General features: G+C 50.7%; 2 protein-coding genes and 1 long non-coding RNA gene across 7 annotated transcripts; 1 reads left to right on the top strand and 2 right to left on the bottom strand.

The window, feature by feature from the left end:
* Positions 1 to 361: 361 nt before the first annotated feature.
* LOC110014520 (putative protein TPRXL) lies at positions 362 to 5,457 on the bottom strand. Of its 5 annotated transcripts, none has more exons than XM_023957225.1 (13): positions 5,149 to 5,457; positions 3,300 to 3,445; positions 3,161 to 3,200; positions 3,050 to 3,084; positions 2,916 to 2,979; positions 2,521 to 2,573; positions 2,417 to 2,443; positions 2,298 to 2,346; positions 2,173 to 2,228; positions 1,539 to 1,598; positions 1,306 to 1,356; positions 676 to 749; positions 362 to 603 (listed from the first exon to the last, which is right to left on the bottom strand). In XM_023957225.1, the coding sequence occupies exons 2-13, from the start codon at positions 3,436 to 3,438 to the stop codon at positions 589 to 591; spliced, it is 663 nt and encodes a 220-aa protein (XP_023812993.1). In that variant the 5' UTR covers positions 3,439 to 3,445; positions 5,149 to 5,457; the 3' UTR covers positions 362 to 588. The 5 variants fall into 5 exon arrangements, with proteins under 5 accessions (XP_023812993.1, XP_023812991.1, XP_023812994.1 ...); XM_023957223.1 differs by having other exon boundaries at positions 5,169 to 5,457; XM_023957226.1 differs by having other exon boundaries at positions 1,539 to 1,595; positions 5,169 to 5,457.
* Positions 3,947 to 4,519, top strand: LOC110014519. Its single transcript, XR_002289552.2, has 3 exons — positions 3,947 to 4,050; positions 4,137 to 4,289; positions 4,423 to 4,519. It is a non-coding gene; the product is annotated as an uncharacterized LOC110014519 (long non-coding RNA).
* A 1,536-nt stretch (positions 5,458 to 6,993) lies between the features above and the next one.
* Positions 6,994 to 15,592, bottom strand: spns1 (sphingolipid transporter 1 (putative)). Its single transcript, XM_023957214.1, has 12 exons — positions 14,998 to 15,592; positions 11,316 to 11,522; positions 11,182 to 11,247; positions 10,973 to 11,109; positions 10,566 to 10,717; positions 10,420 to 10,486; positions 10,203 to 10,345; positions 9,792 to 10,134; positions 9,653 to 9,718; positions 9,478 to 9,576; positions 7,543 to 7,711; positions 6,994 to 7,474 (listed from the first exon to the last, which is right to left on the bottom strand). The coding sequence occupies exons 2-12, from the start codon at positions 11,515 to 11,517 to the stop codon at positions 7,404 to 7,406; spliced, it is 1,515 nt and encodes a 504-aa protein (XP_023812982.1). The 5' UTR covers positions 11,518 to 11,522; positions 14,998 to 15,592; the 3' UTR covers positions 6,994 to 7,403.
* Between the last annotated feature and the right edge of the window lie 762 nt (positions 15,593 to 16,354).

Below are 16,354 nucleotides of genomic sequence, written 5' to 3'. Positions count from 1 at the left end.
CTATATCAACAGTGAGGGAAGGTTATTATGGGATAGTGATGGCAGCGGTGCAAACCAGAAACACAAGAAAACCAAAAAATATTTTTAGGAACATGAATCTTTTGGTGGAAGTTCCTGAATAATTTAAATGATCTTCTGAAATCTTTATTTATTAGTAGACTTCAAGGGCTTTTCAGTCTTTTATTTTGAAAATTCTGGTTTATTTTGTAAGTTTTATATTATCCCTTGTGCTATCCTATGGGGTCCAGATGACCCCCCCTTCCATTGACGTGTTTTTCGTACCATGACAAAGGTGGATAAAGGTGGAAAGATTTCATGTAATCCATGGACACCAGTGAAGATCACAAATCATTGAAGAAAAAAGGTTCAGAGCACTGTCTAGTGGGTCTAGATGACCCACTGTCTAGTGGGTCTAGATGACCCCACTCCCAACGTTAAAGTGCCTAGGATAGAACAGGGGTTACAAAGAAAATACCCCCCCTGCCGTCTAAATGATCTCAGTTGGGGGGGGGGGGGTCTGTGGTCAGTTGGGTCTCTACAAAAACCATGACTCAGGGGGGTCCGGGGGGGGGGGGTCCCAGCACCAGGTTAGCCGTCGTTGATCTGAAAGGAGTAACAGAGATGAGAGCTGCAGCCCCAATGACCAGCCTGACTATGGCGGAGGGCGGAGCCTACCGGCAGCTGGTTCACATAGTTGTTGTCGTCATCGTCATCGCTGACGCTCGGACACGACGGTTCAGGGGTTGATCCTGGGGGGGGGGGGGGGGGGGGGGGGATTCACTTGTGAAAACTTCTTAAGTGTAACCATGGTAACCTGATTCTGTGTGACTTTTATTCATAATTTTAAAATTACTTTGTGATTCTGCACCGCCCACTTCTGATTCAGCTTCCTACTTCCTTAACCCCCCCTTTATACCCTCACACCCCATTTCTAACATCCGTCTCTCTTCTGTTTTACGTCCGGTCCAACAAGAAATTTATGCTAACATTATAAATATAAATAAAGTTTAGCCTTCAATCCAGAAGGGGTTTATACAAACATCCCCCTCGTGTGTCAGATTCATATCCCTCTACGGCAGTGTTCCCTGAAGACCGCACTACTGTAACAGTAGCACCTGTCCAACACAATCAATCAATCAATCAATCAATCAATAATCAAGTTCTGGTTTAAGATTACATTCCATGAAGCAATTCTCACATCTGACCCTTTAAACCAAACTTTTAAAAATATGAAGGATAAAAATATCCCAAAAAGCTGAGACCCCGCCCCTCGTTCACTGACTTGAACCCAAGCATTGCACTCACTTGCGTTGCTCGGGCTGGGAACGTTCAGGTAGTTGCTGGACCCCTGGGACTCTGAGGAAACACAGGAAACGTCAGTCTAAGTTGCTCCATCCACGCTATAAGCCCCGCCTCCTCTTACCCCCCCCCACCCCAGCATCTTTGGGCTGGTTAGAGGAGGCGGAGCCATGAACATAGACCAATCAAGCGTCAGCATTCACAGAGACAGTAAAGATGATGAAAGGCGGATAACTTACCGACGTTTACGTACTCGTGTAGATCATCTGTAGAAGAAGAGGAGGAGCAGTCGGGGTCTTCTTCATGTTGTCACAGCAAACACGTGAAATAAAGAAGTCAAACTTTGAAAATTATGTTAAGAACAGAAGGCGGGGTCCAGGGGGGCAATAAGGGGGTATGCAGCATAGGGGCGCCAGGGTACAGGGGGCGCCGACCTGAAGTCGGGAAAATGATTTACAGTCTATATTTAGTTATTTCACAGCTGTTTGTGCACACATACATGATCTGATCTGATCAGAAGCACATCACAGCTGATTGGACGCCCCTGCTGTGCTGTGTGTAGTTAGCTTGAGGAGGGGTGGATGGGGCATTGTATAACCCTATCTAGATGACCCCCCCCACCCTTCCATTGAGGTGTTCTCCCTACCATGACAAAGGTGGATAAAGGTGGAAAGATTTCATGTAATCCATGGACACCAGTGAAGATCACAAATCATTGAAGAAAAAAGGTTCAGAGCTCTGTCTAGTGGGTCTAGATGACCCAACGTTAACGTGCATAGGATAGCACCAGGGATAATGTGTGCATGTGGGGGGTGGGGGTAGTTGCGCCCCTGGCGGGGCCTTAAATCTGGGAGGATTCTGCAGTCGCCCCACCTGAGCTGGGCGTGGAGGCCCGACTCTTCCCAGGGTCGTTTTCGGGCAGCACGGTTCTGCGGGACAAGAAGACAGTCAGATTCTGCAGAGCAAGGCAGCTGCTCCAGCAAGGGGGCGGAGCCTACATGTATCCGGTGTCTTCGCCGTCGCTCTCTCGCTGTGCGGAAGGCATTCCTGCAGGAAACCACAGAACTGAGATTCCGTCAACGTCCCGGTCCGAGCGTTCCCCGCTCGCGGGCCTTACCTGAGTTCTCGTAGCTGGGGTTGCTCTCTGCAGGACGGGGGGGGGGGGGGGGGGGTGTTAGTGCACGTTACAGAGCAGGAACTGCAAAAGATGAAGAACCTCACCGGTTTCTGTCGGGGTGGTGGGCCGCCGGTATCCAGGATGAGCAGAGCTCGGGCTGAAAGCAGAGAAAACCTTCAGGACTTCCAGAACCAGACGGGTCCAAAGATGATCAGAAATATTCAATGAAAGGCTGGAGAAAAGGATTCTGGGAGAAGATCTGAAAGGACGGTCCCTGGTTCTAGATGGGGGGTGGGGGTTGCAGTCCTGCTGGTCCAGTTCTGGTCACCTGAAGAACCCTACTCAGAGTTATGATCTCTGGAAAAGATGCAGGCCCACCCGCCATGGAGGCCTGAAGCTCCTCCCCCCTCGCTCTAAACCTAGACCTACAATGTCAGTCTGGAAAAAGGCGTTTCTGCGGTTCTGAAGGATCTCTCGGCTGAAGATGTCAGAGACTCACTATGGCGACAGGGCGATGGATGAGGGGTGGGCGGGGTTAACGTCCACGGCCGGCAGCGTGGATCCTGAGCTCAGAGAAAAAGATGACGGTCAGACTTCTGCTGGCAGCGCCCACTCAAGCGGAGCGACACTTACCGGTTCGTGGATGGATGACGATGAATCCGCTGGGCCTGGGAGAACACAGAAAGGGGATTGGGTCAGGCGGGGCAGGGAGGCGCAGGTGCCCCAGAGGTGTGGGGTACTTACGGCACGTCCTCCTCTGAAGGGGTTCTTTGGATGATGTGAGCTGACAGGAGAACAGAAAAACATTCCAATCTCAAACCACAAATCTAAGTCGGACGTCAAAGGCGCCAAACTCTGAAAGCCGCAGAGAGCAGCGTCTAACCACATGTGGCAGCAGGGAGGCGGGGCTTCCTCTCACCCAATGGGCCTTGGTTTGTACAGTCCACACAGGTAACCAACAGCAGGAAGATGGCGGCAAAGACGGCGGCCGACACCAGGAGGACGAGCCAGGAGACCTCCATGGATCATCTGAGGAGGTCAAAGGTGAATCTGTGAAGTAAGTCTGAAACCAAGTCCAAAAGCCGGGCTAAAGAGGGCTACTGTCAGGCCACAAGCAGGATAAAACCACGACTAAACAGGTTCAACTGGCTTAGAAAAGAAACAGGAGAAAGGTTTAGAAACTCTGGAGAGACTTGATGTCCGCATCCAGCGGTGGTGGTGGTGGTGGTGGGGGGGGGGGGTCACAGCGGGGACCTGGTGGACCCACTTCACATGGTCAGCACGAGGTCCCGCCTCTCAGGGTCTCACACCTTCTGGGGACTTTGGCTTAAGCAGGAAGTTCCTGTTTCAGTTCCATCTACATCTGAGTTTGTGATGCAGATCTGCAGGAAGTGGAGAGTCTTTGCTCCGCCTCCACATCCAGCCGTCTCCATCAGCACGCCGCCTTCACCGCCAGGTCGCTCTGCTCCTCAGGACAAAGACTAGAAGTTTCCAGGGAGGTCCTCGCAATTCCAGAACCAGAACCACTCATTAGTGAACATCTGCAGAGTAACAACCGTTACACGACATCACAGCCATCGGACCTTTCTGGAGTCCAGAACCAGAACCGTGAAGCTCCCCGTCCGTCTCACTAGGTTCTCCTTTATGGTTCTACAAACCAGAGCAGAACCCGACGCTATGAATTCAGACTCGGCTCAATATTTTCTAAATCCTTTTCCAGTTGCAGAAGAACCTCGGAGAAAATGGTTCCGTCCTGATGACGCAGATGTTTGCTCCGCCTCCTGCAGCTCAGATTTCAGACCAAAGATGGAAGACGTGCTGTTGGAGTCCAAACCTTCTGGGAATGTGGACCTCATCTGCTTCGGTGGGCCGGGTCAGTTCTGGAGTTACAGTAGAGCTCAGGCGTTTGTGCCGCAGCGCCACGGCGCCGGGTCGGCGCTTCACGTCTTTGTTGAGAACCTAAAAGCTTGTGCGGGTCACGCCTTCAAAGCTTCTTCTCTCTGCAGAGCATCTTCACAGGAAGGAGACGCAGATGCTGCGGCTGATCTAACAGGAGCAGCTGCTCCTCCTTCCTGTAGGCGTCTGCAGAAGATCACGCCGTTCTGCACGCCGACCCCAGATCTTCTGACTCCTGTCCTCCATTTTTACCTGCTAACCATCAGAGGATGCAGGAGACGCTCCACCCCCCTCCACACTTGGAGCTTCATTCTCACCCTGAAATGGGTCAGTAGAACCGGGTTCAACAGCTCGATCAGAAGAACCTCCTTCATGTCAAAGACCCGTTACAGCGTCTCTGAGCGGGTCAAAAAGACTCCTGCGGCGGCGGCGGCCATGTTTCCTGCGTTTGGGCCTGAAGACTCATCTTCAGACCCGGTTTCATGTGAAACCAACGTTTTTCCTGAATGTTTTTCCAAATGTAACAAAACGGATGAAAAACATCCAAAGGAACAAAATAAAGTTTGGATTCTCAGATAGTTTCTCATTTTCAGAGTGAGTTTCCACTGAAAGAAGCTGCTGCCAGAAAGTGTCGGACCTCCAGGAAGTGGATCGGATCACATTCTGTCCATGGTTCTGGACTCGGTTCTGTTTGTTCTTCAGAATAAACCTTTCTGCTGAATTCTTGAGCAGAACAGGCGACCTCTTTCTGGAAAAGTCTGCGTGAGAAAGGCTGAAATGAGGCTTAGAACCTCCTCTGAGGGACGGTCCCGGCACCAGAGAGGGTCCGAACTCACCTGTGAGGATCACGGCTCACCTGAGGGCTGGGAGGAACCGGGACAGGACGGACGGACGGACGGATGCTCGGCCTGCAGGGTCTTCACATGCGCTCCTCACCATGAGGCCACCATGTCTCAGGATGTCTTCGTCTTCGTCACGGTCTCTCCTCCTGTCGTCCCCTAACAGGCTCCGCCCCCAAAGAAGCTGGCGATGGGCACAGGGTTCAGGTGTGACTCACCAGGCTCTGGTGTTGTGTGTGTGGGCTGATCAAGCTGCCCGCTGACAGCCGCTCATCTGCAATCTGCTGCTGGAAATGCGATGGGGGGGGGGGGGGGGGGGTTGCTGCTGCACCAATCAGGGGGCGGAGCTGAGGCACCTCGCTGTTAGAAGGCTGCAGAGCTGTGAGAACGCTGCTGCAACCGTCTCAACATCCTCCACCTACAAACAGGAAACCACACCGAGGAGGGGGGGCGGGTCCTTCCCCACCTCCCTCACCCCCGCCCCCCTCCACCAAGAGGATCCACCAAACCCAGATGGAGGCCGGATCCTAAACACCAAAGCCCGTCCAGAAAACCGGTCCAGAGAAAGTCCAGTGGATTCCCACCGGGATCCGGTCAGGAGCCCCATGCTTTCAAACAAACCAATGAATCATGGGAGTTGTAGTTTCATCGTTTCTGCCAAACGGTCCCATCGATTGGCCTCACACACTGAGGTGTTCGTACATTTTCAAGAAATGTTCTGGCTCGGGTTCTGGTAAAGTTCTGCTCTGACGTCTGTGAAAGAGGCCCGGGGGGGGGGGGGGGGGGGGGGACACTGCATGGGGGTGGGGCTGCCTTTGAAGGTTTCTGATGGATCTGAGCTTCTAAGCAAGAACGCATCCGGTTCCTCTGCATGAGCAGAGACGCCTGCAGATGGAGGTCATGCAGCTGAGGGTCGTGACCTCAGAGCAGGTCATAAAAGTGTGTGTGTGTGTGTGTGTGTGTGTGCATGGGGGTCTGGTCCTAATTCTTCAATAATGTCCCACTTCAGACGAGTCAGAAGTGATGAGGCTGCAAGCCGAGCGATAAGAATCTGACAGGCGGCGTTCGTCTGCGGCTTCCTGTAACCTGCATACATCCAGCTGCGTCTGCAAACAGCTGAGGCGCCGTTTCCTAACCGACTATTTGAGCGTCACCGCGGCAACGTTTCAGCGCCAAAACCTGATTTACTCTGATCAACATCCTGAAGAAAGTTTTTCCAAACGAACAGCTGACAGGACGGCTCTTCTTCTGTGGTTTGGACGGCGTTCACGGGAAGGGGGGGGGTGATGAAGAGTTCCAGCAATCAGTTTGGTTGCTATGGAAACAGGACTCAGTTTAGAATTAACTGTGACAGAGCCAGACCAGCTCAGTGGCCTTGTGGAAGAGTGTCTGCCCTGAGACTGGAAGGTTGTCAGTTCAAATCCAGGAGCGTCCCTGCTAAGCATTAAGCTGGGGGGGGGGGGGGGGGGTGTTACAGCTGTTCCAGGGCGGGGGGCAGATGGAGAGAACGGGTGCGACGACCACCAGGACTCTAACAGAAGCCGACGTCATCCTCAGGAACCAGACGTTTGTGTGGTAGAGGTACCAGAGATCCCAAAAGTCCCGGTTTGGACCGGGTCACCGAGTCTTGGTTCAGATCAGGAAAACCAAGAAAAACAACAAATAAAAGTCTACACACACACACACGGGAGCATGGGGGGGTCAGTGTCCTGCTCAAGGACACTTTGTCACATGGGAGGGAACTGAACCTGCATTCTTCCAATCAGAGGTCGACCGCTCTACCACGACGCCACAGCTGTTTGTGCACAAAAGTGAAAAGAAGAGGCGTAAAGTGCAGACGACTGAAAGTTACAAACGTTTTATTGTCTTAAAAAGATAAACAAGTTTTTAGTGAAATGAAAAAAAGTTTTAAAACGTTCAGACATCTGCTTAACTGAGGGTTACGACCACTTCAAAATAAAAGCTGGATTATGGACAGGAGGTCCAGGAGGTCCCGGAGGTCCAGGAGGTCCAGGAGGTCCTGGTCTAAAGAAAAGTGCTGCTGAATTAAAGCTGTTGATGCGAACACCCGGAGGTTAAACCACGCCTTCACTGCAAACGAAGCTCCTCCCCCTTCCTCCTGATCTCAGATCAGCTTAGTCACTGGCCAAAGCGCCACCTACAGGCAGCAGCCAAACTGCACCCGGCAGCAGTAAATTGTTCATAAATTCGTTGAAGTTAGCGTTGTTGTTTCCACGGCGACGACTCTGGGGTCAAATCAGGACACTGGACACCGGCACCCGGGTGGAGCGGCCGCTCTTCGGGACAACGATGGGCTCGTCCTCTGTGGAGGAGGTTTAGAGCTTTAATGAGCCGCAGCCTCCTGGTCACAGCAACGGGGGTCCGACTCACCTGTGGGGGCGTAGTTCTCTGCGCGGTTACGATCTTTTTCGATGAAGAGGGCGGTGGCCAGGAAGAAAGCCCCGCCCACCACAGCCACGAAGGAGCAGAGCAGCAAGGACAGCTGCAGGGAGCGGAACTGCCAGAGGAAGGAGTCCGTCTTCCTCATGTAGTCTGACACCTGAAGAGGAGGAGCAGGAGGAGGGGGGGGGGGGGGGAGGAATAAGAGGAGGAGGAGGAGGGGGAGGAAGTCAAAATCTCCATCTGTTGGACAATCCTGCTGAAGCTTTCAGGAAAACTGGGTGTATAAGTGTGTGTGTGTGTCAGTGTGTGTTTGTGTATCAGTGTGTGTTTGTGTATCAGTGTGTATCAGTGTGTATCAGTGTGTGTTTGTGTATCAGTGTGTGTTTGTGTATCAGTGTGTATCAGTGTGTGTTTGTGTATCAGTGTGTGTTTGTGTATCAGTGTGTATCAGTGTGTATCAGTGTGTGTTTGTGTAACAGTGTGTGTGTGTATCAGTGTGTGTTTGTGTATCAGTGTGTATCAGTGTGTATCAGTGTGTGTTTGTGTATCAGTGTGTGTGTGTATCAGTGTGTGTTTGTGTATCAGTGTGTATCAGTGTGTATCAGTGTGTGTTTGTGTATCAGTGTGTGTGTGTATCAGTGTGTGTGTGTGTGTATCAGTGTGTGTGTGTATCAGTGTGTGTTTGTGTATCAGTGTGTATCAGTGTGTATCAGTGTGTGTTTGTGTATCAGTGTGTGTTTGTGTATCAGTGTGTGTTTGTGTATCAGTGTGTATCAGTGTGTGTTTGTGTATCAGTGTGTGTGTGTATCAGTGTGTGTTTGTGTATCAGTGTGTATCAGTGTGTGTTTGTGTATCAGTGTGTGTTTGTGTATCGGTGTGTGTTTGTGTATCAGTGTGTGTGTGTTTGTGTATCAGTGTGTGTTTGTGTATCAGTGTCTGTTTGTGTATCAGTGTGTGTGTTTGCGTATCAGTGTGTGTTTGTGTATCAGTGTGTATCAGTGTGTATCAGCGTGTGTTTGTGTATCAGTGTGTGTTTGTTTATCAGTGTGTGTGTGTGTGTGTGTATCAGTGTGTGTTTGTGTATCAGTGTCTGTTTGTGTATCAGTGTGTGTTTGTGTATCAGTGTGTGTGTTTGTGTATCAGTGTGTGTTTGTGTATCAGTGTGTATCAGTGTGTCTGTGTGTGTGTATCAGTGTGTGTTTGTGTATCAGTGTGTATCAGTGTGTATCAGCGTGTGTTTGTGTATCAGTGTGTGTTTGTGTATCAGTGTGTGTGTGTGTGTGTGTGTATCAGTGTGTGTTTGTGTATCAGTGTCTGTTTGTGTATCAGTGTGTGTTTGTGTATCAGTGTCTGTTTGCGTATCAGTGTGTGTGTTTGTGTATCAGTGTGTGTTTGTGTATCAGTGTGTATCAGTGTGTCTGTGTGTGCGTATCAGTGTGTGTTTGTGTATCAGTGTGTATCAGCGTGTGTTTGTGTATCAGTGTGTGTTTGTGTATCAGTGTGTGTGTGTGTGTGTGTGTATCAGTGTGTGTTTGTGTATCAGTGTCTGTTTGTGTATCAGTGTGTGTTTGTGTATCAGTGTCTGTTTGCGTATCAGTGTGTGTGTTTGTGTATCAGTGTGTGTGTTTGTGCATCAGTGTGTGTTTGTGTTTGTGTGTGTCTTTGTGCATCAGTGTGTGTTTGTGCATCAGTGTGTGTTTGTGCATCAGTGTCTGTGTGTGTATCAGTGTGTGTTTGTGTGTGTGTGTATCAGTGTGTGTTTGTGTGTGTGTGTATCAGTGTGTGTTTGTGTATCAGTGTGTATCAGTGTGTGTGTATCAGTGTGTGTTTGTGTGTGTGTTTGTGCATCAGTGTTTTTTCTCCCGTTGTCTTCGTGGTGTGATGTCATCGCTGCTCAGGGCGCCACAGGAAGTGGGAACCTACCACTCCTATCAGGTACGGACTTCCAGCGTCTCCCAGCAGGTGCGACAGGACGATCTGCACAGCCTCGGCCGTGGCGCGGCGTGTCGGAACGACCACGTACTGCAGGTCAGAGGAACAGAGACGGCTTGAAGCCTTCCGGCGGTTCTCGGGTCAGAACAGGAACCGCGGTTCTTACCAGCAGAATGTCGGCCACGATGGCCCAGTTCATGGAGAGGAAAGTTTCCCCCAAGAAGATGAAGACCTGAGGACAGAGGTGGAAACGGTGAAACCATGGGCGGGGTTTACAGGAAGGGGGCGGGACCACAAGCACTTACATATGTGGCGATGGTGCTGGACTCGGCAAAGACGATGGCGAGGTAGAGGAACGGCGCCGACAGCAGCAGACCAGCCGCACAGACCAGAGGGTCGGCTCGAGCCGTCTTCGTCCTCAGCCGGCGGCTCACCGCCACGCCGCTGGCCACGCCCAGCACGCCACTGACGCACGTGATGATCCCGAAGTTGAGGCTGTCCGAGGAGGAGCAGTGCGTCTCGGAGCAGGGCGCCTTCTCCCCCGTGAAGACGGCCGCTCTGAACAGAAAGGTGGGGGCCCAGAGCGCCAGGGAGCCCGTCACGAACGCCACCGCCGTGAAGCCGAACGTGGACAGCACAAAGCTGAGACTGCAAAAAGACACACCCATCACCTTCAGCTGTGACAGCGGGGCGGTTCCGACCCAGACGCCTCCTACTTCCTGCTGAGGGCCCGCATGTCCGTCAGCCAGCTGGTGCGGTGCAGCTGCTCCTCCGCCCGCGCCTCCACCGCTCCTCGCTTCGGCTCCTGGACCACGAACAGCAGCAGCAGCACGGCGACCAGCCCCAGGCCCGGCGTCACCTGCGGCAGAGAGGCGGAGCTGCTGAAGAACCGGTCCGGACCGGTCCGGAGCCGGGCAGAACCGCCAAACTCACCCGCAAAGCCCAGTGCCAGTTCTTCACGGCGCTGCTGACCTGAGAACCCACGATGTAGCCCAGCCCACTGCGGGGAGAAGAGAGGCGGGGTCAGGCTGACGGGAGAGGCGGAGTCAGCACGGAGCGCACGTGAGGGGAGGGGCTACCTGCCCACTGGGATGGCGAAGTAAAAGCAGGACAGCATGTTGGTCCTCCTGTCCTTCACGTACAGGTCGGCGATGATGGTGGGGGCGATGGTGGAGTAGCTGGCCTCCCCGACGCCGACCAGCCCGCGGGTCAGCAGCAGAACCCAGAAGTGCTGCAGCAACAAAAGTGACGCTTAGTGTCCGACCCGCGGAGGTCACCTGACCCTCCTGATGACATCAGAGCCCACGCCGTTTCAGACAGGACCCACCGTTCAAACCGTCCCCCACCAGGGTGGGGCCATTTTAACTTCTTTGGAATGACCAGACTGTGGTCCCGGCATGACACTCTACCATTGGCCACTTTTCGGCGTCAGATCGTCTTTCAGAGCCTCTGACAGACCCCCGACCCCCCAGGACTGGAAACTCACCTCCTTGGGGGTGAAGGAGCTGGCAAGTGTCACCAGGGCCCAGAACAGGATCCCAACGCTCATGATGTACTTCCTGTTGTACCTGTCGCCCAGGTAACCGAAGCAGGGGGCGAGGAACATGTAGCTGCAGATGAAAACTGTCGGGAGACAAAAGAACCGGGTCAGAAGGCGCCGCCCGCACACGTCTGGGCCGCTGGCCGACCTCTGACCTGTCTGCAGCAGACCCGACTTCCCGTCGTCGATCCCGAAGAAATTCTCGATCTCTGGGAGGACGCCTGCGGAGACAGGGCTCGGGGTTATGAAAGCGGCGACGCCCTGGGATGGCGCCGCGGGCCGCCCTTACCCGCCACGGTAAAGCGGTCCATGTAGTTCAGCAGGTTGATGTAGCAGAGGACCAAGACGGTGAGCAGAGCTCGCAGCGCCGACACGCCGCTGGCCGGCGCCTCCTGCTCATTGGTCGGCCTTGAATGCTCCTCCAGACCGTCTGCCTCGCTGTCAGAGGAGAAGAGCGGCGCCGAGTCCGACGTGTGTCCCGCCAGAGACATGGCCGCTACAAAGGGGCGGAGCCAGCAGAGACACCAGCTCATCATAATCTCCACTTAATAATAATCCATTTGATTTCAAAACGCTCCAAGAAACTCAATAAAACCACGAAACACGTCTACAGTCAACTGCCCCCCACCAACACTGAAAACGGGGGCTGTGGAGAACCGCTTCCTCTCCTGAGGAGCCGGATGGTCTGCCAGAATAAAAGCCCCATGTGAGCTTTTATTTTTACATAATTCCATTGGACGGAATCACTTGGAGGTCAGTGAACGCCTCACAGCTGAGAACTGCTTCATGAGGCGGGAAAGAGTCGACGCAGAACAAGGCGGGTCACCGGCAGAATACCAGAATCAAATGATCCAGGAACTGGTTCTGGAAAACTGGTTCTGGAAAACTGATCCAGGAACTGGTTCTGGAAAACTGATCCAGGAACTGGTTCTGGATAACTGGTTCTGGAAAACTGGATCAGGAATTGGTTCTGGAAAACGGATCCAGGAACTGGTTCTGGAAAACTGGTTCTAGAAAACTGATCCGGGAACTGATTCTGGAAAACTGGTTCTGGAAAACTGGATCAGGAAAACTGGTTCTAGAAAACTGATCCAGGAACTGATTCTGGAAAACTGGTTCTGGAAAACTGATCCAGGAACTGGTTCTGGATAACTGGGTCTGGAAAACTGGATCAGCAATTGGTTCTGGAAAACTGATCCAGGAACTGATTCTGGAAAACTGGTTCTGGAAAACTGGTTCTAGAAAAATGATCCAGAAACGGTTATGGATAACTGTTTCTGGAAAACTGAACCAGGAACTGGTTCTGGAAAACTGGATCAGAACTGGTTCTGGAAAACTGGTTCTGGAAAACTGATCCGGGAACTGATTCTGGAAAACTGGTTCTGGAAAACTGGATCAGGAACTGGTTCTGGGAAACTGATCCTAGAAAACTGGTTCTGGAAAACTGGACCAGGAACTGATTCTGGAAAACTGGTTCTGGAAAACTGGATCAGGAACGGTTCTGGAAAACTGATTCTGGACAACTGGATCAGGAACTGGTTCTGGAAAACTGATCCAGGAACTGGTTCTGGAAAAATGAAAAAGGAACTGGTTCTGGAAAACTGATCCAGGAACTGGTTCTGGAAAATTGATCCAGGAACTGGTTCTGGAAAACTGGTTCTGGAAAACTGGTTCTAGAAAACTGATCCAGGAACTGATTCTGGAAAACTGGTTCTGGAAAACTGGATCAGGAACTGATACTGGAAAACTGGTTCTGGAAAACTGATCCAGGAACTGATTCTGGATAACTGGTTCTGGAAAACTGGATCAGGAACTGGTTCTGGAAAACTGATCCAGGAACTGATTCTGGATAACTGGTTCTGGAAAACTGGATCAGGAACTGGTTCTGGAAAACTGATCCAGGAATTGGTTCTGGAAAACTGGATCAGGAATTGGTTCTGGAAAACGGATCCAGGAACTGGTTCTGGAAAACTGGTTCTAGAAAACTGATCTGGGAACTGATTCTGGAAAACTGGTTCTGGAAAACTGGATCAGGAAAACTGGTTCTAGAAAACTGATCCAGGAACTGATTCTGGAAAACTGGTTCTGGAAAACTGATCCAGGAACTGGTTCTGGATAACTGGGTCTGGAAAACTGGATCAGCAATTGGTTCTGGAAAACTGATCCAGGAACTGATTCTGGAAAACTGGTTCTGGAAAACTGGTTCTAGAAAAATGATCCAGAAACGGTTATGGATAACTGTTTCTGGAAAACTGAACCAGGAACTGGTTCTGGAAAACTGGATCAGAACTGGTTCTGGAAAACTGGTTCTGGAAAACTGATCCGGGAACTGATTCTGGAAAACTGGTTCTGGAAAACTGGATCAGGAACTGGTTCTGGGAAACTGATCCTAGAAAACTGGTTCTGGAAAACTGGACCAGGAACTGATTCTGGAAAACTGGTTCTGGAAAACTGGATCAGGAACGGTTCTGGAAAACTGATTCTGGACAACTGGATCAGGAACTGGTTCTGGAAAACTGATCCAGGAACTGGTTCTGGAAAAATGAAAAAGGAACTGGTTCTGGAAAACTGATCCAGGAACTGGTTCTGGAAAATTGATCCAGGAACTGGTTCTGGAAAACTGGTTCTGGAAAACTGGATCAGGAAAACTGGTTCTAGAAAACTGATCCAGGAACTGATTCTGGAAAACTGGTTCTGGAAAACTGGATCAGGAACTGATACTGGAAAACTGGTTCTGGAAAACTGAACCAGGAACTGATTCTGGATAACTGGTTCTGGAAAACTGGATCAGGAACTGGTTCTGGAAAACTGATCCAGGAACTGGTTCTGGAAAACTGGATCAGGAACTGGTTCTGGAAAACTGATCCAGGAACTGGTTCTGGAAAATTGATCCAGGAACTGGTTCTGGAAAACTGGTTCTGGAAAACTGGATCAGGAAAACTGGTTCTAGAAAACTGATCCAGGAAATGATTCTGGAAAACTGGATCTGGAAAACTGGATCAGGAACTGATACTGGAAAACTGGTTCTGGAAAACTGATCCAGGAACTGATTCTGGATAACTGGTTCTGGAAAACTGGATCAGGAACTGATACTGGAAAACTGGTTCTGGAAAACTGATCCAGGAACTGATTCTGGATAACTGGATCTGGAAAACTGGATCAGGAACTGATACTGGAAAACTGGTTCTGGAAAACTGATCCAGGAACTGGTTCTGGATAACTGGTTCTGGAAAACTGGATCAGGAACTGGTTCTGGAAAACTGATCCAGGAACTGGTTCTGGAAAACTGGATCAGCCTCTAGAAAATGTCGTCTGTAAAACGGTTTAGGAAGACTGCATTTCTGAAAACGTTCTTTGTTCTTAGTAACCAGAACCAGAACCTGGTGCTCTGCAGAGGAAAAGGAAGCAGAGAAAGACCAGCCTGGGTAGAACTGACCCCACGTGACCTGGGGGGGAGGAGCCAAACAGAATCAGTGGAAAACGTTTGATTTCTGAAGGGAAGCGAGTCTGCGGTCACGTGACAGGATCGGAACCAAACTTCCTAAAAATGATCAGGAATGAAAAAACAAACAAAAACACTAAATTTAAATAAATAAATCAGCAAAATGAAACAAACTCATTTCACCACAAATTAATTCAAAGACAGAAATTAAATCAGACAAAAACTGTTCTAACTCAAAGCAAAGATCTGGTTCTGGTTCTACGGTCCTGGATCTGGGATCCGTGTCACACATTTTACCGGCGCGCGCTTGAATCCCAGAATTCCTTTAGGAAGAACCCGCAGTGATGCCTTTGGGATCCTCCCGGATTTCTCACGTATCGATCAGGACTGACCGGCGGTGACCTTTGTTGTATGTCACGCGGGAACCCGATCGACCCGTTGGTCCGACACCGGAACCGCGGAGCCCGAACCCCGCGGACGGGCCGTACTCTGGACCGGCTTCTTCTTCGTACCCGTTGTTGTTGTTTACCTGGAGATGAGTCAGGACCGCCGCGTCTGGTCTGCTGCCGGTTCAGATCCGCCCGCCGCGCCTCACTGCGTCGCCATGGGAACGGGCCGCGGCGTGGGGGTCGAGTGGGTTTGTGTCACGCGCGGCTGTCGTAAAAAGAGAGAACCGTTAATTATCGTCCTGGAAGCCGCTTCAGGGAAGAAGCTCCTTCACCGCCATGACACCATGATGACGCCTCAGCTCCGCCCCTCACGTGACTGCCACCGTCACGTGACCGCCGCTCCGTTTCAACTGCTGAAGGAAATGTTCGATATTTTTGTTCTAAAGCGACATTTACCGGAGATTCTCGGTGAATTAAAGGGTTAATATTCATTTCTGAATGTTTCACACTTTGGGAACATTTTCCTGCTTTTGTCCTATTTCTAAAGGTTTATTTCTGGTTTATTAGTCATAAACTTTCCGTCAAATGTATCATTTCTATTTTCCCATCAGTCTCAGAAGGTGAAACTCTTTAGACAGTCAGATCCTGCAGCCGTTATGAATGAAAGGAGGTCAGTGGACCGCCTCAGATCACCTGATGGATCTGTTCTGGTGGAAGTGGATCCTTCAGAGTTTTTCACCCTAGAACCGGTCTGGTTCAAAAACCGCTGGATCGGGACTGACCAAACCTGGATTCAGTTATGGTTGTGATAGTAAAGAACCCAATAAATAAACACAGTTTCAGAGCCTGAAACAGAAAGGAGGACAGAAAAACCAGAATGGATGGACTTTCTTTCCTTTTTGTTGAATTTTTTGTGTTTAAAAAAGTAAATATTTGTTGTCTGGAACTGCTGCTGCCTCCAGTCTAGTGAATCTGTCATCTGCCTACAGTCCAGCTCAGGCCACAACAAAATCTACATCATCTTAAATTTATCAACTACATACAATCCTCTGTAGTTTTCACTGATCAGAAACAGTTTCTTGTGTTCTTTACTATCTAAATCATAACTGAATCCAGGTTTGATCAGTGCAGGTCCAGCGGTTTTTGACCAGGACCCGGCTCTAGGTGGTCTTAGGGTGGACTTTGGTGAGGACTGTCCTCTGGACAGATGGAGCAGGCAGACGCCATAACGCCGGTTTACCTGTATGTGGGCTCTTCCTGGATCTGTCCCGCACTAACCGGACATTTGGATGCTTCAGGGAGATCCCGCAGGTGGACAGCTGAGGTCATGGAAACCCAAAAACTGGGACTTGAGTTGCACACGCAGAGACATTAGTGAATAATGTGGTTTAGCTCCTGGACGTCACTGTCAGCTGGAGAAATCTAATGGTTCAATTCATAAACCACCAATTTTCTAGTCTAGATCAGTGATGATTACTGGAATAATGTGTTGGGATG

This window comes from Oryzias latipes, chromosome 8 (genome assembly GCF_002234675.1).
Source record: "Oryzias latipes chromosome 8, ASM223467v1".
In the NCBI taxonomy this organism is placed as follows: domain Eukaryota; kingdom Metazoa; phylum Chordata; class Actinopteri; order Beloniformes; family Adrianichthyidae; genus Oryzias; species Oryzias latipes.
This window is presented reverse-complemented; position numbering and strand designations above follow the sequence as displayed.